We start from the raw sequence: 24,573 nt of genomic DNA on the forward strand, positions 1-24,573 counted from the left end.
CAATCAGGGCCGGCCTAAGGCATAAGCAAACTCTTATTGGTGGTGGACCTCGCACAAAACTCAAAACAATTATTTAGAGAAGAAATAGTGAAACTTGTGCCTTGTGTTATTGTTAGAGTACACTTTGTTTTAAATTTATTGCGTCATTTTACTTTCTACTATATATTTCTTATATTTCTATTTTATTTCGGGCCACCAAATTCACTTCACCTAGATACAGTTAAATATGTAGGGTTTCGTCCCCTTAGATAGTTGAGCATGTCATTTCTCCCACACCCATTCTCGGATCAAGTTAAAACTTTAAACAATTATTTATTGTTCTTAATAAAACACGAATCAATTAAATAAAGATAACCAATTAGACAATTTATTATTGATATTTAATAAATATCTTTAAAAGTGAATAATGGAAATTACTTCTATATTTTTAAAAGATATAGTTGTATGAGCAGAGTTATTTCCCTTAGATAAGCTTTTTTTTTTTGTTTAAAAATTACTAAGGATATAAAACATATTTTGCTTGTTTTACGCGCTCTTTTTACTAGAAGAACCTTGTAGACGAAAGGAGAATAAATGCCTGGAGTTGATAACGCAGGAGAACACAGGGCGCCGGAACCCGCTGGATGGAGGGGACCTCCATAACTATCTCAAGAAACTTGGGATACAAAAAGCTTATACGCTATAAGCTTATATTTATGAATTACTTAATTTAATTAAAATAATAAAAAAAAAAAATTATTTTTATCTATGGAGGCTCCACCGTTAAAAGTTTGAGAAACACTGTTCTAAATAGATTACTCTCTAAATAAAACAAGACATTTCTGCTTGTCATAGGAAATACTCTTACAATTGCGCAACGCTTTTCGTCGCTCGGAAATATTTGTGGCTTACATTATATTTGTCCACGATGTCGTAGACCAGGAGATAAGCCTGTGTGTATTGATTGCTGTCTCTTTCAATTTTGGAGCTTTCTGGAACGACATGAAAGAAATAGGAAATATTTTTTTGTAGGCAACGAAACAATATTCCAAGTGGATACATGTTTTTTTTTTAGTGGCGAGATGTGTTCCCTGTACTCTTACCGAAATAAATATCTTGGGACTTGGACACTGACTTTGAGACTTGGGCATTCGAACAAGTCAACGGAAGGAAGTAGAGGTTGTTGATTAAAATATTCCTCCAACAGAGCTTTTAATGAGACTTGCTACTTACTGTTTCTAACAGTTAACTCCCTCCTCCTTAGAATATTAGATGGTGTTCACACACTCGTCTTCCAAACTGTTGGTAACACTCCCTCCACCAAGCTTATAATAACATTCCTTCATCCTTAGCTGTTGTAACACTCCGTCATCCCACTAGACTCATCCTTAGCTGTTGTAACACTTCCTCATCCTAAGCTTTTGTAACACTCCCTCATCCTAAGCTGTTGTAACACTCCCTCATCCTTAGCTGTTGTAACACTTCCTCATCCTAAGCTGTTGTAACACTTCCTCATCCTAAGCTGTTGTAACACTCCCTCATCCTTAACTGTTGTAACACTCCCTCATCCTTAGCTGTTGTAACACTCCCTCATCCTAAGCTGTTGTAACACTCCCTCATCCTAAGCTGTTGTAACACTCCCTCATCCTTAACTGTTGTAACACTCCCTCATCCTTAGCTGTTGTAACACTCCCTCATCCTAAGCTGTTCTAACACTCCCTCATCCTAAGCTGTTGTAACACTCCCTCATCCTTAACTGTTGTAACACTCCCTCATCCTTAGCTGTTGTAACACTCCCTCATCCTAAGCTGTTCTAACACTCCCTCATCCTAAGCCGTTGTAACACTCCCTCATCCTTAGCTGTTGTAACACTCCCTCATCCTAAGCTGTTGTAACACTCCCTCATCCTAAGCTGTTGTAACACTCCCTCATCCTAAGCTGTTGTAACACTCCCTCATCCTTAGCTGTTGTAACACTCCCTCATCCTAAGCTGTTGTAACACTCCCTCATCCTTAGCTGTTGTAACACTCCATCATCCTAAGCTGTTGTAACACTCCATCATCCTAAGCTGTTGTAACACTCCCTCATCCTAAGCTGTTGTAACACTCCCTCATCCTTAGTTGTTGTAACACTCCCTCATCCTAAGCTGTTGTAACACTCCCTCATCCTAAGCTGTTGTAACACTCCATCATCCTAAGCTGTTGTAACACTCCCTCATCCTAAGCTGTTGTAACACTTCCTCATCCTAAGCTGTTGTAACAGTCCCTCATCCTAAGCTGTTGTAACACCTCCTCATCCTAAGCTGTTGTAACACTCCCTCATCCTAAGCTGTTGTAACACTTCCTCATCCTAAGCTGTTGTAACACTCCCTCATCCTAAGCTGTTCTAACACTCCCTCATCCTAAGCTCATGTAACACTCCCTCATCCTAAGCTGTTCTAACACTCCCTCATCCTAAGCTGTTGTAACACTCCCTCATCCTAAGCTGTTGTAACACTCCCTCATCCTTAACTGTTGTAACACTCCCTCATCCTTAGCTGTTGTAACACTCCCTCATCCTAAGCTGTTCTAACACTCCCTCATCCTAAGCCGTTGTAACACTCCCTCATCCTTAGCTGTTGTAACACTCCCTCATCCTAAGCTGTTGTAACACTCCCTCATCCTAAGCTGTTGTAACACTCCCTCATCCTAAGCTGTTGTAACACTCCCTCATCCTTAGCTGTTGTAACACTCCCTCATCCTAAGCTGTTGTAACACTCCCTCATCCTTAGCTGTTGTAACACTCCATCATCCTAAGATGTTGTAACACTCCATCATCCTAAGCTGTTGTAACACTCCCTCATCCTAAGCTGTTGTAACACTCCCTCATCCTTAGTTGTTGTAACACTCCCTCATCCTAAGCTGTTGTAACACTCCCTCATCCTAAGCTGTTGTAACACTCCATCATCCTAAGCTGTTGTAACACTCCCTCATCCTAAGCTGTTGTAACATTTCCTCATCCTAAGCTGTTGTAACAGTCCCTCATCCTAAGCTGTTGTAACACCTCCTCATCCTAAGCTGTTGTAACACTCCCTCATCCTAAGCTGTTGTAACACTTCCTCATCCTAAGCTGTTGTAACACTCCCTCATCCTAAGCTGTTCTAACACTCCCTCATCCTAAGCTCATGTAACACTCCCTCATCCTAAGCTGTTGTAACACTCCCTCATCCTAAGCTGTTGTAACACTCCCTCATCCTAAGCTGTTGTAACACTCCCTCATCCTAAGCTGTTGTAACTCTCCCTCATCCTAAGCTGTTCTAACACTCCCTTATCCTAAGCTGTTCTAACACTCCCTCATCCTAAGCTGTTGTAACACTCCCTCATCCTAAGCTGTTCTAACACTCCCTCATCCTAAGCTGTTGTAACACTCCCTCATCCTAAGCTGTTCTAACACTCCCTCATCCTTAGTTGTTCTAACACTCCCTCATCCTAAGCTGTTGTCACACTCCCTCATCCTAAGCTGTTGTAACACTCCCTCATCCTAAGCTGTTCTAACACTCCCTCATCCTAAGCTGTTGTAACACTCCCTCATCCTAAGCTGTTGTACCACTCCCTCATCCTAAGCTGTTCTAACACTCCCTCATCCTTAGCTGTTCTAACACTCCCTCATCCTAAGCTGTTGTCACACTCCCTCATCCTAAGCTGTTGTAACACTCCCTCATCCTAAGCTGTTGTAACACTACCTCATCCTTAGCTGTTCTAACACTCCCTCATCCTAAGCTGTTGTCACACTCCCTCATCCTAAGCTGTTGTCACACTCCCTCATCCTAAGCTGTTGTAACACTCCCTCATCCTTAGCTGTTCTAACACTCCATCATCCTTAGCTGTTCTAACACTCCATCATCCTTAGCTGTTCTAGCACTCCCTCATCCTAAGCTGTTGTAACACTCCCTCATCCTAAGCTGTTGTAACACTACCTCATCCTTAGCTGTTCTAACACTCCCTCATCCTAAGCTGTCACACTCCCTCATCCTAAGCTGTTGTCACACTCCCTCATCCTAAGCTGTTGTAACACTCCCTCATCCTTAGCTGTTCTAACACTCCATCATCCTTAGCTGTTCTAACACTCCATTATCCTTAGCTGTTCTAACACTCCCTCATCCTAAGCTGTTGGTAACACTTCCTCATCCGAAGCTGTTGGTAACACTCTCTCCTCCTAAGCTGTTGTAACACTCTCTCATCCTAAGCTGTTGGTAACACTTCCTCATCCGAAGCTGTTGGTAACACTCTCTACTCCTAAGCTGTTGGTAACACTCCCTCATCCTAAGCTGTTGTTACACTCCCTCATCCTTAGCTGTTGGTAACACTCCCTCATCCTAAGCTGTTGGTAACACTCCCTCATCCTAAGCTGTTGTAACACTCCCTCATCCGAAGCTGTTGGTAACACTCCCTCCTCCTAAGCTGTTGGTAACACTCCCTCATCCTAAGCTGTTGTTACACTCCCTCATCCGAAGCTGTTGGTAACACTTCCTCATCCGAAGCTGTTGGTAACACTCTCTCCTCCTAAGCTGTTGTAACACTCCCTCATCCTAAGCTGTTGGTAACACTTCCTCATCCGAAGCTGTTGGTAACACTCTCTCCTCCTAAGCTGTTGGTAACACACTTTCTTTTCAAGCTGTTGGTTACTGAAAAAGATTATTTCATCCCCTAGTAAACTAACCATCATACAATAATGCATGCGGGCCGCGGGGCGTATACTGAGTATCACTGTCTAACGACATAGACCCAATAGTTTTGTCTTCAATATTCGCAAAGACAATTGTTCTAAGACACTATTGTTAAAAGATATTTTCAAAATGTATTTTTAATGGTACAGTAAGTGCGCACACACACAGACCACCCTGATGTCGCTGAGCATTCAAACACACAAACGCACATTAATTCACTCACACTAGATGGCGCTTAGTACACATACAGACACACAAATACCAAAAAAGAAAAAAAAAATAATTCCATTCATTTATTCATGCATTTAACGTTAACTTCTGGCTAATCAAATCCTGGTCAGTTTACTCTCTAATTGACAGATAAGGGTCGTGTGATTGCTGGAGTTTCACTTTTGATGTTAAAATGTGGGCCGGAGTAACTGCGCGGGAAAATCGACAGGTCCTTTGATGTCCTTAACTTTTCACTAATTAAAATGTAAAGGGCAATTTACCTGACGAACATAAGAGAAGGTTGTGTGGATGATGGTGTAAACATGTCTGTAGGAAGATCTGTATGCGATGACAAGATATACAGATGTGTTGACACACATATGTGTTTATACAAATCTGCATGTGTTCACGTGAATCAGGAAATGAATCCAACTTTTAACTTTACCGTTTAATATTCATGTTGGTATTTTCTAAAGAAGGGAAAGGGAGGATAGAGACTAAGTAGTTGTCGTGCCTTGATATAGGAGCGAGAGACATTCTTAGACAAACAAAGCAAAAATAAGGGAAGAACCACAGAATCACTGCCATATATCTCAATAATCCATTTGGAAAAAAATGGGGGGGGGGGAAGAAGGGGTATCTGATTAAATGTAAGCGTGATCGTAAATATACTTATTAAAAAAAAACAACTGAATTCAAATTTGAGGGCTCGAGCCTCCTCAAGCCAACACACTAACCACAGTTCCTACGATTCGCTTGTAAAAATTGAAGATTTTTAGTTATCTTTTGTTAGCTTTAAAATTTAAAGCGTCGACCTACAAAGTATAAAGAGGGCTAGTTCAACTTATAAGTACAATTTCTTTCCCTTTTTCGATACCAAACAAATTAATTCATTACAGCTACTTTATAAACTAAATGGTGGTTGTTGTTTTTATGAATTCGTGTTTTGTCATCGACTATAAATAATTATGCAACATTTCAGCTTGATCCAAGAATGGGAAGTGTAACGGTCATCTATTAACAATGGTATCGTGTGGCCAGTACAACGACCAACCACTTCACTTTGTCCATGTCAGGTACCCTGAGAAGTCCCGAAATAAAAAATCGCAAGTCTTCACCGAGATTCAAACCCGGGACCCATTGGTTCGTAAGCCAGTTATATCTGAAATGTTTTTTTACCGAAGCTGACAGAAATTTGCGATTATTTCCCAATCTAAATACGAAGTGGGCATTAAGTTGCTCATCGAAATAAATATGAATTGCGTCATAATCGGCCATACCACGTAAGCTAACATTCACATTACTTATTCTTTTATATATATATATAATATACATAATGATCTCCACATAAAAGCCTGGAATACAGCTGACAGAACTGTTATCCTGTTACGAGAATCGTGATGTAGCTTAGGATTGATTCTGCCAAACAGCTATAAATCGGTAATCGAAAAAAAAAATTTAAAAAATTAAAAGAAACTAATTGAATTTCAAATTTTTCGCATTAAGTAATTTTGAAAGAAATATGGTTATTCTGATTAGTTATAAATGTAAGCGTTGGGCTTTAAAATCAAATTAAAATTGAAAGTTTTATTTGTTTGGAATTGCTTATAAACACGTGTATATATTTTTATATGACAACGGATACTTTGTTCAGCATTGTTCGAAGCCTGAGAAACAAAGCTTAAAAGAGATGGATGCGTTACAAGATGTAACGACATCTAATAATAAAGCTCGTCTTCCAGTCCCAAAATTAGTAAGGAATGCAGTATTTCCCGTGGCTACGCAGCCCCAACAGTGACCTACATATTTTGCCACATTCATGGCAAGAATAGCCATTGTCCGCCGGTGGTCGATTAAGATTTTCTTTTCGCCATCTGCGTCTGTCCTCTGCAGCGGATTTTCTTTTGGTCTCAAATGTGTATCCCGTGACCTCCCGCTGTCTCGTTCCGAGGCCGCATGCAGCCAGTTGCTCTCTTCTATGTCAGCTAAGGCAAGTTGGTCTTTAAAGCGTTTCCGTGGGGCACCTCTATTACGTCGACCACCTTTAAGCTCACCAAAAAAGACTGCCTTTGGCATACGTTCGTCTCCAATACGGGATACGTTGCCCTGCCCAGCGTAACTGTCTGACCATAAGAAGTCCCTCTATACTGTCCATAATGACATCTAATCTTAAGATTTTAACAGTTCTGAAGACAGCAGACGTACAGGTGTGTGTGTACGATCTTTGTGATATGCATAAGCACCAGTTTTTACCTGCTGTCCAGCTGCCTTTTTTGTTGATAAGGATGATTTATGAGAGTGATTGTTAATATATGTAAGGAGTTAAGATTATCAAGCCGTAGAATTTATATAAAGGCTTTTAGTTTAATTACTGAGTTAGTTGCTATAAGTTGTTTAGTGATATGTTGGTGAGTCTTTCCATTAAGATGCTATGTAGCGTATGGCACAAGATATTTGTTTATTTGTATGACAAAGATCTCCTACTTTGATCAGTTCCATTACATGGTAACTTAAAACTGCTGCAATTAACGGCTGCCACATGCATACTCTAACCCGAATAAGACAGCAAGATTAAGAGTACTCACTTACTCTTTGGCAACATCACAAGGTCGTCCTTCCTTCAGGGAACAGTACCAGCCAAAAGAAGAAGACGAAGATAGAGAGAGCTATAGGAAGACAACATCGAAGAACTGACCTGTCAGTAAATGAAATTCTATGCAAGACAAAGGACGGAGAGAAATGGAGAAAGACGATTGACAGATCTCGTGTGGAGCCACAACAGTCCAACAGACTAAGGGACTGGTGAAGCGGAAGACTTATCCACTTTACATCTGGGTATCTGGGTATATGGGTATCTGGGTATATGGGTATAAATAAACTATTTTACGGGGAAGTCATAAATAACTGAAATAAAACACAAACAAGTTCCACATTTGACCTTGTCAACAAACAAAAGGGAGATTTGCTCACAACACTTCTGTGTAAACTCACTGGCCTAGATCCGTTACATCCGTACCACAACAATACAAACGGCATGCACGACAATAAGTCAAAGAAACATTCCGCGTGGAGTGACCACAAGGGACTAATCGACCACTAGCAGAAGCAAGAGTTTAAAAAAAAGACAGGACAAGAGTGACGGTTAATCCATTAGCTAACTCTCTTTTCGGTGCATGTAAACAAAGACGTTACTTCAGAAATAGTTTGTACTTTTAAGTATCTTTATATTAACCCTCTACCTGAGCAGAAGCTTTGCTTCCGCATGGGCGTGTTTCGGGGTCACATGGGAGGGCGGGTACTAGAATGGCTAAAAGCAAAATGTTATATATATATATTTTTCTTTGTCATAAAAAAGTACATGTATGCGTTTCTGTATGACCTTTGAGTTTTTAGATGTTGATTTTCTTTAAATGTTCTTTTGAGTTTCTGAATATCCTTAAGATTTTTGAAATGTTCATTTAACTATCTCAATGTTCTTTGTTTCTCATAGTTTGAATTATTGGATGTTCTTTCTTTCTTTAATTTTTTTTTAAATACTTTGGGCAAGATTAATTGTCGTATGGTACATCAATGAAATGTGTTTGATAGTTTGAATTTTTAGTCCAGTTTTAATCCTGTAATAGTTTTTTGTCAACAAAGTATTATCATTCTCTACTTTCATCATCATCATCACTCCTTTGAGTTCCTCATGGAACATAGGGCCTCGACAAAAACATGCCACTCTCCACGGTCTCTTGCTAGCTTTTTGATGGTGTCCCAGCTCTTCCCGGTCTTCTCTGCTTCTTCGAGTACACTGCGTCGCCATGTTCTTTTTGGTCTTCCTCTGCGTCTTGTTCCCTGGGGGTTCCACTCTAAGGCCTGCCTAGCTACTTTGACCCAGATAATTTGCTGTTGTCTAGATCGTGAGCGCGAAGTTCACATATGAAAGAAGATAGTAAAAGACATTGAATCACAAACACTAAACTTCACTTAATATGGCGAGATTGCAACTTCAAAATAAGCAGAATTTAAAAAAATGGATAACTTTTCAAGTACATAAACTAGATAAATAGATAAAATAGATAAACATTGTCTTATAGAAGTGGAAGAAAAAAAAATCTCAGTGTTTCTTTTTAGTTAAACAGAAAGAATGTTTATAACTTATAACAAAAATAAACAGTTGCTACTAAATAGAATGTTTGGAAGAAAAAAAGAACAATTATTAAAGAAATCAGGACAATCGGAGCTGGAGAGAATTAGATAGAAAAAGAGAAGATAAAAAAGAGTGTGGTAGAGAGAAAAAGAATATAAGGAGGAGGTGACACAGAGAGGGATAGAGATTAGAAACACGACCAACTAACGAGGAAGTAATGAATCATTAACATGTGACAAAGAGTGGTCTGTTTTCCGGAAACTTTCTGCCCAGAATTAATAACAAGCAAAAAAAAGTGTCTTCTTTCTGTTTCTGTTATTAATCTTAATTGTGATTGTAAATAAAAATGGAATCACGTGATCTCCGATTTGCTGCTGTATCTAAACTCATTCATTATTTTTTCTTTGTTTGTCAACATCTATTTCTTTTTTTTTCTTCTATTTCTTTCTTTCTGTCATTCTTTGCTTTGGACATGAGTCTTCATTAGGCAATAGCCTCCATTGGAACTGCAGTGTTTAGTGTCGACATAAACTTTTTTCCCTACAAAATTAATAGAATATAAACTAGACCTTACATGGAAATACAAATGCTCGATAAATGTGTACAAGCTTTGGACATTTTTGGGCCAAAAAAAATCTATGAACGACTTTATACTACGAATTTATTCTGCCTTCAGATAAGCACAGCCCGCCCACCCTCGTCCTCTACCGAGACCAGTTCTTACACTCATTTCAGGAGACCACAGTAAAACCACAGTAAAGATGCTGGAAGATATTGAAAGTGATGATAAACCCATAGATACCACTGTTGCTCTCTCAGAGACCAGGATGTAGTGCGTGGGAATCCTAAATAGCATTTCAGAGTTTGTTGCGTTTTAGTGATCATTGTTCCATTTCTTTTCCTTATTGTTTTTTGTTTTTGTTTGTTATTTGTCATGATTCGAAAATAAAAACGAATAAAATATTGTTTTAAAAATACATTGAAATAAAATGTCATAAAAATATCGCTACTTTTCATCGCTGCTTCCGCTCGCATTATTTCTCTCTCTCTCCATCCATCTGTGTCAGGGAATGAAATTAATTTTTTTTTCTGCATTCTTTTACTTCATGAGTTTAGTTTTTTTTTTTGAAAGGCAACGTGACATGTTGTCTGCTTGATCTTTTATTTCCTGTCTCTTTACTGAGATGCTCAGCTCTTTCTTTCTTTTCTCTCTCTCTCTCTCTCTTTCTCTCACTGTTTCTCTCATTCTCTCTCCTTCTCTCTCTCTCTCTCTCTCTCTCTGTCTCTCTCTCTCCAAAAATACTTAAGCATAGTATTAAAACAATTTGATTTGTGTGATAAGACGCCAAACATCTTCTCGCTGACCTACATAACTGGATACTTTAAACGTTTGGAATCCTCAAACTCATCTTTATGTTCAACTTCTACAGTCTGATGGTGAGACAAAAGCCTGACCATATTTAGGCCACAAAAAATATTTATTTAAATATTGCTCCTTCCTTCTTACTGCAGCAAAAACATGTCTAACAGCAAGACTACATTCTATATTTAGCAACTGTCACGTGAACACAATTCCCACGGTCGATCGTAATAATTCCCAGAATTCATCTGACATCATTCCCGGTTGAGCTAGTGGTATTTATTTTAGCGCCGGAAGCTGAAATAACGCGCCGGTCATTCTAGAAACCGAGACAGTCATGTATTAGACATCGCTGAATGAGTGTTTCTAAAGTTTGGATTTTTTTTTCTAAGAAGAGATGCGATGACATTTAGGGATTGTTATATTTACAGAAACAAAACTAATTGTTGAAAGATGAATGTTGAACGGGGATTGATGATCTAGGAACAGTCAACGACTCTGAGCATAATGCTTTTTAAAATGTGACGGAAAATCCCATGGGAATCGAACGACAAAGAAGCGCCGAGTGAAAACCTGGCAGTGAAATCTATTTCTTATATTGTCTTGTGATGTTTGGGAATTATGCTTATGTATTGTTGGAGGGGATTCTAATGTTACTTTTTGACAGATGTTGGATAGGATAAAGACATGTGAAGAGAAAAATACAATTGTTTAATTATGTTAACATCCAAGTGACAAAAAAATGGACTTTTGAATGTCGGCACCTGACCTTGAGGAAAGTAAAGGCGGTTGGTCATTGTGCTGGCCACATGAAACCCTCCTCAACCATCGGACATAAAAGCAAATAACCTTTACCAGCTTGTTTGTAAAATTAAAGTGCTTTTTCCTGTTAAAGCTAGTTTTTGTTTTATAATTTGTTTACAATTAACACAGTTAAACGTAAATGCTAAATTGTTGTTTTTTTAACTCACTTTACTGTGGCAAACGTCATTCGTACAGAATCCTTAGTTAAATGTAATCTTACACAGAAGCACCACACGCATACATCTTTGTCTAAGGGAGAGAATTCACTCACGTCTGGAGGTTGTAGCGAAAAGAAGCCAGACAAAAAACTCTTACCTACAACAATGTGACAAACGGGAAAAGAAACAGAGGGAAGGGAGGTAGCCAAAAAAAAAAGTCCGATCTATATTTAATTCCATTCTACACACACACACACACACAGGATGACGTCTCTATTTAATCTCAGATCCCAAATAACATAAAGCTTTTAGCCCACCCCTTTCGACGTAATGTCTAGACCAGGTTTGGCTTCGTCAGACGTGAAGACGTTTTGGCGCGCATTCCTAGGAACCGACACAATTAACTTCAGAAACAATTAAATGCAGAGATGTGATTACATTAATTCGTCTGGACAATGACACAAGAAGACGTTTTGGAAAGTATTCTGTCTGGATCAAATATCTTAGAGGCCCCGGCTAGACTTTTAGTCTACCAGAAGGGAAAGACACGGAAGAAGAAAGAAAACGTGTTCTTGTCACATCAAACCGTAGATCTATCTACACCCGGACGGTCAGTGACGACCGACCTTTTCCACCAGGGGGTCCATATACATTTCTAGCACGCGCGTCATCGGCCTGTTTAAGAAATTTTCCTTCTTTTACTTATTAGAACAGTTGTCGACGGCGGAAAGAGAACCTAAACCGACCACAGGCAGACAACGGTTATATCTGCAGTGGCGTAGCTAGGGAGGGGTCCAAATTGGAAAATCCTCCAAGGAAACCCAGTTGAGGAGGTCCCCTCCCTGTCCGAAATTTGTTTTTATATTAAATATTACGCCGTTATCTCATGTCCTGAATGTCGAAACGCAGGGGTCCCCTCCACTTGCTTCTCCAACCTTGATTATAAGTCTCACACAAAAAGCAATTTTAAAAAATATGATTCAATACCATGCATCGCCTCCATGTGATCAAATTCCTTACTTTAAGAAACAACTGTGACTATAAATATAATAATAATTATAATTTAAAAGCAAAAACATAATAAATAAGTTCCGGAAACCATCAGATGAGTTGGATTATTCAGAGTCAGAAATATGCTATACTATAGAGATTAGCATTTCAAAATTTAATAGATAACTAACCAGGAAGAAAAGTTAATGCACACTGCACACCAATACTTACACAATGATACATACATAACCATATATATATAGATAGATAGATAGATAGATATAGATATAGATATAGATATACCACATTAAACACGTATAGTGTTACGACAGATCCTTGAGGAGACTGCTGGTGTAGTAATGACTTCATTTGTTCAGCGATCCTTAGTCAAATGACCTTGTTTAAAATTAACTACTGATTTGAGTGGATTTCTCGGTACTTAGGACATTACGTTTGTTGGAAAGTGTCTGCTAGTGGGCGATCTAATTCACCAGAAATAATGAACACTTAGTGAATAACATATGGCTTGCTATCTCTCTCTATCTCTCTCTCTCTCTCTCTCTGAGGACATTAACCTTGCCAGTGTTTGTCTTGTGTTTGATGGCATTGTAATACTTTGTAAATAACAGAAAATAAGAAAAAAAAATAAAGTAAATGATCATGAACTCAATACAATTTCTCTATAACCTTGACCTCTCGTGAGTGTGGTTTGGTCTTGACCTGGATCCGTTAACCTGTTTGTCTTGTATGTTATTGGAAGTGAAAATATAAATCTAAATAAACCACTGTAACAAAAACATATGAATCCTTAATATAAAAATCTATTTTGTTGCTATTTTTATTGTTGCTATCAATATCTTCACTTTCTTCCTCTCTCTCTCTCTTCCTCTCTCTCTCCCTCTTTCTCTTTCTATCTCCCTCTCTCTCATTCTTCCTCTCTCTCTCTTCCTCTCTGTCTCTTTCTCTCTCCCTCTCTCTCCCCCTCTCTCTCCCTCTCTCTCCCCCCTCTCTCTCTCCCCTCTCTCTCTCCCTCTCTCTCCCCTCTCTCTCTCTCCCTCTCTCTCTCCCACTCTTTCTCTCTTTTTCTTTCTCTCCCTCTCTCTACCCCTCTCTTTCTCCCTTTTCTCTCTCTCTTCCTCTCTCTCTCTCCCCTCTCTTTCTCCCTTCTTTCTCTTCCTCTCTCTCTCTCTCCCTCTCTCCCCCTTCTCTCTCCCCTCTCTCTCTCCCTCTCTCTCCCCTCTCTCTCTCTCCCTCTCTCTCTCCCACTCTTTCTCTCTTTTTCTTTCTCTCCTCTCTCTACCCCTCTCTTTCTCCCTTTTCTCTCTCTCTTCCTCTCTCTCTCCCCTCTCTTTCTCCCTTCTTTCTCTTCCTCTCTCTCTCTCTCCCTCTCTCCCCCTTCTCTCTCTCAGACTTTGCCATGATCCACTGCTAAGCAAACAATCCATTTACCCTCCACTGCTTCCCATGTCCACAGCAACATGCCAAGATGAGCGTGGTGGCCAGGACGTCACTGGACATCAAGGTCCTGCTGAGTGACGTCAAGCGGAAAATGGAAGATCTCCTGGACGAGAAGAAGAAGGCAGTGATGGTGAGTGACCTCCCCTGTTTGTATGAGCTAATATGCATATATATAAACAAACAATGTTTTGTATAAGGATAAAAATACATTGTATATCTATTTGGATTAGTTCATGGAGTTTATATCAACCCAATCCGTCTATCAAGTTGAAATTGTTCGTATTTATTTATTGCCTATAACAAAACATAAATCACTAAAAAAAAAAAAAAAAAAACCCAGTCAATTAATTAGTTTATTAATCAATTAATTGATGCTTTTTAGTCGTAAAATGTGCTTATTTGTATGCAGACAACTGACGATTATCTCACATTCACACCCCGACAACGGCGACACCAAAATAAAATGTAAACTTCGTAATAAAACTTTCTGTTGTTATAAGTACTTGAATAGCTCAATGGAAAGACACGCCTTCCACAATGGAGACTCGAATTCGATTTCATTGTTTTTAAAATAACTTTGAAATGGCAGCACAGAAACCTTTTTCCCAGAGTGCCCTCCCTTGACTGCGCATGACAACAAGCTCCATCCAATATATAGGTACAAAGGTCAACGATAATTACCAAGAGGATAACAGAATACATTCACTGACTTAATAAATTTTAATGCCGTATTTTCGTGAATATGCCCGCATACGCGTATAACCCACACGCGCGTATACCACGCAAAAATGACAAAATAAGTAAAGACAAAATTGTACAACTCTCGAATGATGAACTGTAACAAACAACAAAGCAGCAACCCACTGAAGTAGATATCCTTCAGTGACGCTGGAGATAGATAAGCCACAGCCTTCGCAAGTCTACATCCAACATTATAAGACAACCCCCTCACCTGGAACCCCCAAGGAAAGAGGAAAATGGTACGGCCCAGAAATACATGGCGTCGCGATTTGGAAGCAGATGCCAAACAGATGTGCAAGACGTGGGGACAGTTGGAGAGACTCGCCCAGAACCGAAACGTCTGAAGGAAGCTGGTTGTGGCTTATACCCCGGAAGGGACCACAAGAAGATGTGAAATTAAAGTTAGTACCAAGTTTTAGACTTGTTCAATTTAACACTGTCACTAGAGTACCAAAACTAAACCATTCAAAACAACATAATAATTAGCCACACTTTTCTTCAATAATTAACAGTCTAGTTAGCAAGCCACACACACACATTTTACACTGGACATTAAAAAGATAAAATAATATCATAGAAATACAAAAAAATATAAATACCTAAATAGGCGTCATTATTCATCTTCATTTTTTTTTAATTATACTAAAATTTTCTTAGTAATAGTTCAATATCAAATCAATCTATCTTATCTCCATGACCAAGCAATCTAATCTCCATGACCAAGCTATCCAATCTCCATGACCAAGCTATCTTATCTCCATGACCAAGCTATCCAATCTCCATGACCAAGCTATCCAATCTCCATGACCAAGCTATCTTATCTCCATGACCAAGCTATCCAATCTCCATGACCAAGCTATCCAATCTCCATGACCAAGCTATCTTATCTCCATGACCAAGCTATCTAATCTCCATGACCAAGCTATCTAATCTCCATGAACAAGCTATCCAATCTCCATGACCAAGCTATCTTATCTCCATGACCAAGCTATCCAATCTCCATGACCAAGCTATCTTATCTCCGTGATTAAGCTATCTTATCTCCATGACCAAGCTATCCAATTTCCATGACCAAGCTATCCAATCTCCATGACCAAGCTATCTTATCTCCATGACCAAGCTATCTAATCTCCATGACCAAGCTATCTAATCTCCATGAACAAGCTATCCAATCTCCATGACCAAGCTATCTAATCTCTATGACCAAGCTATCTAATCTCCATGACCAAGCTATCTAATCTCCATGACAAAGCTATCCAATCTCTATGACCAAGCTATCTAATCTCTATGACCAAGCTATCTAATCTCCATGACCAAGCTATCCAATCTCTATGACCAAGCTATCTAATCTCTATGACCAAGCTATCTAATCTCCATGACCAAGCTATCCAATCTCCATGACCAAGCTATCCAATCTCCATGACCAAGCTATCCAATATCCATGACCAAGCTATCTAATCTCCATGACCAAGCTATCTAATCTCCATGACCAAGCTATCCAATCTCCATGACCAAGCTATCCAATATCCATGACCAAGCTATCTAATCTCCATGACCAATCTATCTAATCTCCATGACCAAGCTATCTAATCTCCATGACCAAGCTATCTAATCTCCATGACCAAGCTATCCAATCTCCATGACCAAGCTATCTAATCTCCATGACCAAGCTATCCAATCTCCATGACCAAGCTATCTAATCTCCATGACCAAGCTATCTAATCTCCATGACCAAGCTATCCAATCTCCATGACCAAGCTATCTAATCTCTATGACCAAGCTATCTAATCTCCATGACCAAGCTATCCAATCTCTATGACCAAGCTATCTAATCTCTATGACCAAGCTATCTAATCTCCATGATCAAGCTATCCAATCTCCATGACCAAGCTATCCAATCTCCATGACCAAGCTATCCAATATCCATGACCAAGCTATCTAATCTCCATGACCAAGCTATCTAATCTCCATGACCAAGCTATCGAATCTCCATGACCAAGCTATCCAATCTCCATGACCAAGCTATCTAATCTCCATGACCAAGCTATCCAATCTCCATGACCAAGCTATCTAATCTCCATGACCAAGCTATCTAATCTCCATGACCAAGCTATCCTATCTCCATGACCAAGCTATCTAATCTCCATGACCAAGCTATCCTATCTCCATGACCAAGCTATCTTATCTCCATGACCAAGCTATCCAATCTCCATGACCAAGCTATCCAATCTCCATGACCAAGCTTTCCAATCTCCATGACCAAGCTATCTTATCTCCATGACCAAGCTATCCAATCTCCATGACCAAGCTATCCAATCTCCATGACCAAGCTATCCAATCTCCATGACCAAGCTATCCAATCTCCATGACCAAGCTATCCAATCTCCATGACCAAGCTATCCAATCTCCATGACCAAGCTATCCAATCTCCATGACCAAGCTATCTAATCTCCATGACCAAGCTATCCAATCTCCATGACCAAGCTATCCAATCTCCATTACCAAGCTATCCAATCTCCATTACCAAGCTATCCAATCTCCATTACCAAGCTATCCAATCTCCATGACCAAGCTATCTTATCTCCGTGATTAAGCTATCTTATCTCCATGACCAAGCTATCCAATTTCCATGACCAAGCTATCCAATCTCCATGACCAAGCTATCTTATCTCCATGACCAAGCTATCTAATCTCCATGACCAAGCTATCTAATCTCCATGAACAAGCTATCCAATCTCCATGACCAAGCTATCTAATCTCTATGACCAAGCTATCTAATCTCCATGACCAAGCTATCTAATCTCCATGACCAAGCTATCCAATCTCTATGACCAAGCTATCTAATCTCTATGACCAAGCTATCTAATCTCCATGACCAAGCTATCCAATCTCTATGACCAAGCTATCTAATCTCTATGACCAAGCTATCTAATCTCCATGACCAAGCTATCCAATCTCCATGACCAAGCTATCCAATCTCCATGACCAAGCTATCCAATATCCATGACCAAGCTATCTAATCTCCATGACCAAGCTATCTAATCTCCATGACCAAGCTATCTAATCTCCATGACCAAGCTATCTAATCTCCATGACCAAGCTATCGAATCTCCATGACCAAGCTATCCAATCTCCATGACCAAGCTATCTAATCTCCATGACCAAGCTATCCAATCTCCATGACCAAGCTATCTAATCTCCATGACCAAGCTATCTAATCTCCATGACCAAGCTATCCTATCTCCATGACCAAGCTATCTAATCTCCATGACCAAGCTATCCTATCTCCATGACCAAGCTATCTTATCTCCATGACCAAGCTATCCAATCTCCATGACCAAGCTATCCAATCTCCATGACCAAGCTTTCCAATCTCCATGACCAAGCTATCTTATCTCCATGACCAAGCTATCCAATCTCCATGACCAAGCTATCCAATCTCCATGACCAAGCTATCCAATCTCCATGACCAAGCTATCCAATCTCCATGACCAAGCTATCCAATCTCCATGACCAAGCTATCCAATCTCCATGACCAAGCTATCTAATCTCCATGACCAAGCTATCCAATCTCCATGACCAAGCTATCCAATCTCCATTACCAAGCTATCCAATCTCCATTACCAAGCTATCCAATCTCCATTACCAAGCTATCCAATCTCCATGACCAAGCTATCTTATCTCCGTGATTAAGCTATCTTATCTCCATGACCAAGCTATCCAATTTCCATGACCAAGCTATCCAATCTCCATGACCAAGCTATCTTATCTCCATGACCAAGCTATCTAATCTCCATGACCAAGCTATCTAATCTCCATGAACAAGCTATCCAATCTCCATGACCAAGCTATCTAATCTCTATGACCAAGCTATCTAATCTCCATGACCAAGCTATCTAATCTCCATGACCAAGCTATCCAATCTCTATGACCAAGCTATCTAATCTCTATGACCAAGCTATCTAATCTCCATGACCAAGCTATCCAATCTCTATGACCAAGCTATCTAATCTCTATGACCAAGCTATCTAATCTCCATGACCAAGCTATCCAATCTCCATGACCAAGCTATCCAATCTCCATGACCAAGCTATCCAATATCCATGACCAAGCTATCTAATCTCCATGACCAAGCTATCTAATCTCCATGACCAAGCTATCCAATCTCCATGACCAAGCTATCCAATATCCATGACCAAGCTATCTAATCTCCATGACCAATCTATCTAATCTCCATGACCAAGCTATCTAATCTCCATGACCAAGCTATCTAATCTCCATGACCAAGCTATCCAATCTCCATGACCAAGCTATCTAATCTCCATGACCAAGCTATCCAATCTCCATGACCAAGCTATCTAATCTCCATGACCAAGCTATCTAATCTCCATGACCAAGCTATCCAATCTCCATGACCAAGCTATCTAATCTCCATGACCAAGCTATCCAATCTCCATGACCAAGCTATCCAATCTCCATGACCAAGCTATCTAATCTCCATGACCAAGCTATCCAATCTCCATGACCAAGCTATCTAATCTCTATGACCAAGCTATCCAATCTCCATGACCAAGCTATCAAATCTCCATGACCAAGCTATCCAATCTCCATGACCAAGCTATCAAAACTCTGCACGATGAAATCTAATTACTTCCTGAAGATACACAATCTTGAGCATGAAGATCTAGATCTAAAGATTAGTGTAAACAATCAGAAGCATTATGTACATCTAGAACTAAGGCGACTGAAGTCAGGCAGGCACAATTGATAGAACACATCACACAGCACTAACGCATGTATCGAGAGCGACTATTGAATTAAAAAATTCATGCCTCGGACAAGGTGACCAGTAAATGGGATTAGATCAGTCAGAGCCAGGGATCGATGGTGTCCCCTTGTTTGATGGCTCATCTCTTTCTGAAGAAAGAAACATTTCGGAGTGGTTTCCCTTGTATGCAAATTAATCTGTCCGTCTAATTTTGTTCTTCAAGTTTTTTCTGTGTTTATTTTTCCTCGTGGAGTGGTTAGATTTGGAGTTTATTAAGTGTTCTGTACATGACTATGTATAAGCTATATTATAGCATTGCTTTATTATCAGGAGTATTAGCGCACGTCTGGACATATGAACCACTGTCGTTTTAAAATAGATCAAATGATTTCTTTGCTTTGTAAATTAAATCTGTTTTAGTTTATATAATGTGAATATGTGTTTTTGCGTAGGACATAACTATCTTCTTTTTTGAAGTAACTTCTGTAATCTATCTATAAGATAAGAAAGGAATACGATACTTTCTGAATATATTTACAGAATAATATAAGCGGGCTCTGTGCATCAGAAATGATTTATCTGCCTCTGATTACGAAACTTAACTGCCACCACGGTCAGAATATTAAAGACATTTTGGGGAAAAGATCAGATCTCTGGCAAACCTTGAATGACCAGCAGATTTCGCGTTGCCGTTGTGCTGATTTATTTTTCGGGCTGGATAAACCCAGGATAAACTCAGAGATTATCTCGTTTCTGCATTTTTGTTTGGTCTATTCGAGGAAAACATTTCTGGAAAGATCATCAGATTTGTGAATTTATTTTTACATAAGCTTTCGTTTGTAATGCAATGGCTATTGTTCGATTTACCCAAGGAAAAGAGAGATATAGAAAGAGAGGAAGAGAGAGAGAAAGAGAGGAAGAGAGAGAAAGAGAGAGAAAGAGAGAGGAAGAGAAAGAGAGAGAGAGAGAGGAAGAGAGAGGAAGAAGAGAGAAAGGGAGACAAAGAGAAAGAGAGAGAGAGAAAAAGAGACACATAGACAGAGAGAGAGAGAGAGCCTGTGCTTAGCGGAGGGGAGTTACATTTCTTTACAAACTGACTAAAATTAAGACTTCTTGATTGATCTTAATTGGGCTTGTGTTCTGATTGTACTACATTGGCTCATTTTCAATAAAATAAACAAAACAAAAGAAAGACACGAGAAAGAGTTTAATTTCATCGAATTGATCAGACTTCTTAGTAGAATTTAGTTGAATGCTTATAGCTGGACGACTCAAATGTTTCCAACTGTTTACAAAAGGTTGATGTGAACATCTTCCCACCTGCATCAACTGCCTCAACAAATATATCAGGTAATTATTTCAATCAGAACGGCTCAAACTACGTCTTAACTCGCCGTGTCCTATGCATCTACTTGACTACCATTCATATTCTAATTAAGAATTCAATTTAAATAAGCGTAAATTCTGAGATGTACCACTACAGCTTCAATGTAAAAAAAAACAACAATTAAGCACCTCAGCGTACTAATAGTGTACTTCTTGAATCTTTAAATGACCACATACACCTATACACTCTTTTTAATCTCAGTGTGCTAGTTTGAAGTCCACTATCGAGATCTGGATGTCCATTTGAGTGACTCCAGTGACACAAGCTCGCATCTCTCGATGCCGAAAGTGGGAGAATAGTTTTCATTTCCAGCGACACACTCACATAAGTGTGAAGCGTGTCACCCACGCGCACACACACACTCACGCGGCCACACACACACACACACACACACACTCACACCCGCTTCATTCGGCCCGTTGATGTATCATTCCCTGTCAGCTCAGAGGCTAGGGATGATAATTCGCTGTGAATATTGCATAGGTTTTCCAATATGGAACTAACGTTAGAGACCTTATTGGGGGTGAAGTGGGGTGGGGTGGGGGAAGAAAGCGTCCACTTTTCAGCTCTCTAGGGACATTGAATTTTTATTCGTCTGTTTGGACGAAGGCAGGCACGGTGAGGCTTATTAGCATTAGAGTGCTCCTGACACACACACACACACACACACACATACCCATACAGACACACGAAAGATAGCTAGAACATTACTACACTAGAAATAAATTAATCTACAAAAGAGGCAATCTCAAAGACGTTAGCGTAGAACCGTCTTTGCATTCTTTAGCATCTGTATTTGGTTGCTGAATTAGGGGATTTTGTAAAGGGATAGATGTTGGAATTAACATACTACTTAATGTTATATTTACATTTTGTTTTTACAAAGCTTAGGCCTATATCAACACACTCTGTCAGTCAGTCTGTCTGGTAAAAAGTGTGTTATTTCTTCCACACCCATTATAGGATCAAATTCATACTTTGCACAATTATTCATGAATATGGCAAAAAACAATAAAAACAATTAACCAATTAGTCAATTAAATACTTTACTATATCTATATATTGGATACCAACAAGGGAAACTAATCCTTCAGTATCCACAGATATGGCTACATTTATTGGGTTTAGTCCTCTTGAATAATTGTTGACTCTATTTCTGCCTCACGCATTCTCCGAACAAGTTGATACTTAAAACAATTATTTATTGCACCTAACAAGACATAGATAAAAATAATTACCCAGTTAGCAATTAATTATTGTAAATTAATTAATTGTTTGATATCGAGTAAGGGAAATAAAGTGTATATTACTTATAGATATAGCTTTAAGCTTGGAGTTCTTCCCCTTTTGATAAACTTTAATTATTTTTTTTAAGATTTTATTTTAAATATTTTGCTTAATGGTTAGCGGGGGTGTCCCCAGCTGATGTAGCCGGAGCATGGAGAACTGCCTCCCCTTCAGCAGTTCTGGTTGGAGTGTTTTTTTTAAACGTGTATTCTATACACACATACACACACACACCAAAAAAAAACAACACATTTTACCATCACAAAGAAGATACAAGACCCCGTCCACAAAAGCAGACTTCCTACCTCTTATGTTTCCTCAGCAATGAGGTCATTGAATAAACTCCATCTTTGTTATAGTTACCAAATTTTTGTTACTTGTAATGTAAAGCTGTAGAACGACTTTATGGAAGATGAATAAACATTATTATTATAGTTATTATTTTTATTTATCCATCTTACCATCTCACATAGTAAACAGATTGAGCTACGCCCATATGTTGTATTTTTATGGAGTTTTTCCGCCGTCATTGTTCATCTTATCGCTGATATCTCTTGTCGAATGTTAGCTGTCATATTTAGTTTTCTTTGTTTGCTATACTGGTTTAACTTTTTATGATTGCGTGAAATAAAACATTAAACTAGTAGGTGTGCCATTAGCTCATAGGACATGTACTCATCTTGCCGAAACAAACCTATGCAGGTTATTGTTCATATCCTTGTTTCACTTCCGGTGCCAGACCATGAATATCAATGCGATTTAATTAGCCTCCCTTAATTCCCAGCTTCTATAGTGTCTCCCTCTGGTGGCGATTCCGCTTTGCTCACATGGACATGACCAGAATAAAATTCTCTGCTTCTCTTTTTTTTTTCCCCTTTTGGAGTTTTCCTTTGAGTTTTTTCGTTTCTGATCAGCGCATGTGAGGTTTATGCACCGTAAAAATTATCAATTATTTTATTTAGTAGTTATAAATGTATTTCTACTGACTGTACAGAAATAGTTATCATTATTTCGTTAAATGTTTTTTTTTTAGAAACATGATAATTGTCAATTCCTATCATTCAAGTTGTTGCTATGATTTCTTATTAAATATTTCATGGCCTGATGTTGATACTCGCTCGTTGATTTTTGGATGCAAACGACTTGGCCGGTGTCCCCCCCCCCCCCTCTTTCCTTTTTAGACCTTGCGATTTCTTAGGGCAGACGATGTAAAGGTCATCTGTTTCTGTGGCCTATGATGAACGAAGGTGTAATGTTACCAGCGCAAAGACCAAACGTCTTTACTTTTCCCCAACTAATGTCACGTACCGATTAGAGCTAGGTGGACGCAGAGGCACCCAAGGAACCCGAAATTAAAAATCCCGTCCTACAACAAGATTTGAACCCTGGACCTCCGGTTCAGAAGCCAAGCACTTTGCTACTTAGTCACCGCGTCTCCTCCAAACTGGGGTAAGCGTTATATATTTTTAATGTAGAACCTCTGAAAAAACTTGAATTCCCTATTTTCAACAAACTTGAATATAACTTTCATTTAGGAATATACATAGCTTTCAACTTCAGAGTGTAGATACACAAGTTAAAATTATACATACAATTCTAAAACTACATGTCCTTCTGTTGCTTGCTCCATCTTGCTTAAACTTTTACTCCATAATTTATTTACTGAGTGATGCCCAAAATACGGCCCGCGAGCCACATTCGGCCAGCGATTGACCCTTAGAAATTCAGTCCATAATACAATCAAAGGTAAAGTAAAATATATGATAAAAAAAAAACGTGTCCTTGCCATTTTTAGTTGAATTCTTTTGGTAGCAACGTGAGTTGTAGCTTGCTGGTCAACATTGGAGTGCTGATGAAATGGGACTGCTGACAAACTAAAACTTGGCTTTGATTGGACACAATAAAAAGAATAGTGGACAGATTTTCACTTTTTGTACAACATACATCAAGTATGTCTGTTTTAATGGAGTATTTGCATTGCAGCCTGCCATTCAGAAGTTGGTTTCGGTAAAATAACTTAGAACATCCAACTAATTGCTACAGAAATTATGTTGGATTCAACTTGCTTGTACTTTAAAATGTCGTCTGCTCTATTGCATTTCCATTTTCTCAATGATTTGGCCCGCGACAACAGTTTGGGGAATTAGTGTGGCCAGCGGGCTGAAGAAGGTTAGGCGTCACTGTATTATCTTGAACGACAGACTACCTCGTGATTTCATCAGAATCTATTCAGCCAACCAAAGCATCCACTTCCCTTTAGTCGCAACCGTATCAGAGACTGTCACTTACACTCCATAAGACCATAACACCTGGTTTTACTGCGATAATCTTGGTTGAGGTAATTTGAATGAGTGTATTTCATTTAGATAAACACGATTTAGCATTCTATATATACTATTTTCTTAGTCCTGTATTATTGTTAAATATGTATTGCTATAGCTCCATGATATTTCATTCAAACATTCTTATATATGTTATAAGTTAGAGTTAAAATACAACAGCATTTTTGTTTTAAAAGCGACTACTTTTTACAAATCTTATTTATAACAAATGACTTTCTATTTGTGTTTCTGGTACAGATCTTGTCCACATTA

The 24,573-nt window shown here is 39.0% G+C and overlaps 1 protein-coding gene across 2 annotated transcripts in view; it reads left to right on the top strand.

Annotated features, from left to right (window-relative positions):
- Nucleotides 1–24,573, top strand: part of LOC106062465 (voltage-dependent calcium channel subunit alpha-2/delta-3-like) — a 239,117-nt gene that overhangs the window by 156,348 nt on the left and 58,196 nt on the right. For both annotated transcript variants that reach the window (XM_056026032.1, XM_056026034.1), the window contains one exon: nucleotides 13,813–13,926. In XM_056026032.1, coding sequence (XP_055882007.1) covers nucleotides 13,813–13,926 — 114 coding nt within the window. The remainder of the gene's footprint in view (nucleotides 1–13,812; nucleotides 13,927–24,573) is intronic.

This window comes from Biomphalaria glabrata, chromosome 4 (genome assembly GCF_947242115.1).
Source record: "Biomphalaria glabrata chromosome 4, xgBioGlab47.1, whole genome shotgun sequence".
NCBI classification, from domain to species: domain Eukaryota; kingdom Metazoa; phylum Mollusca; class Gastropoda; family Planorbidae; genus Biomphalaria; species Biomphalaria glabrata.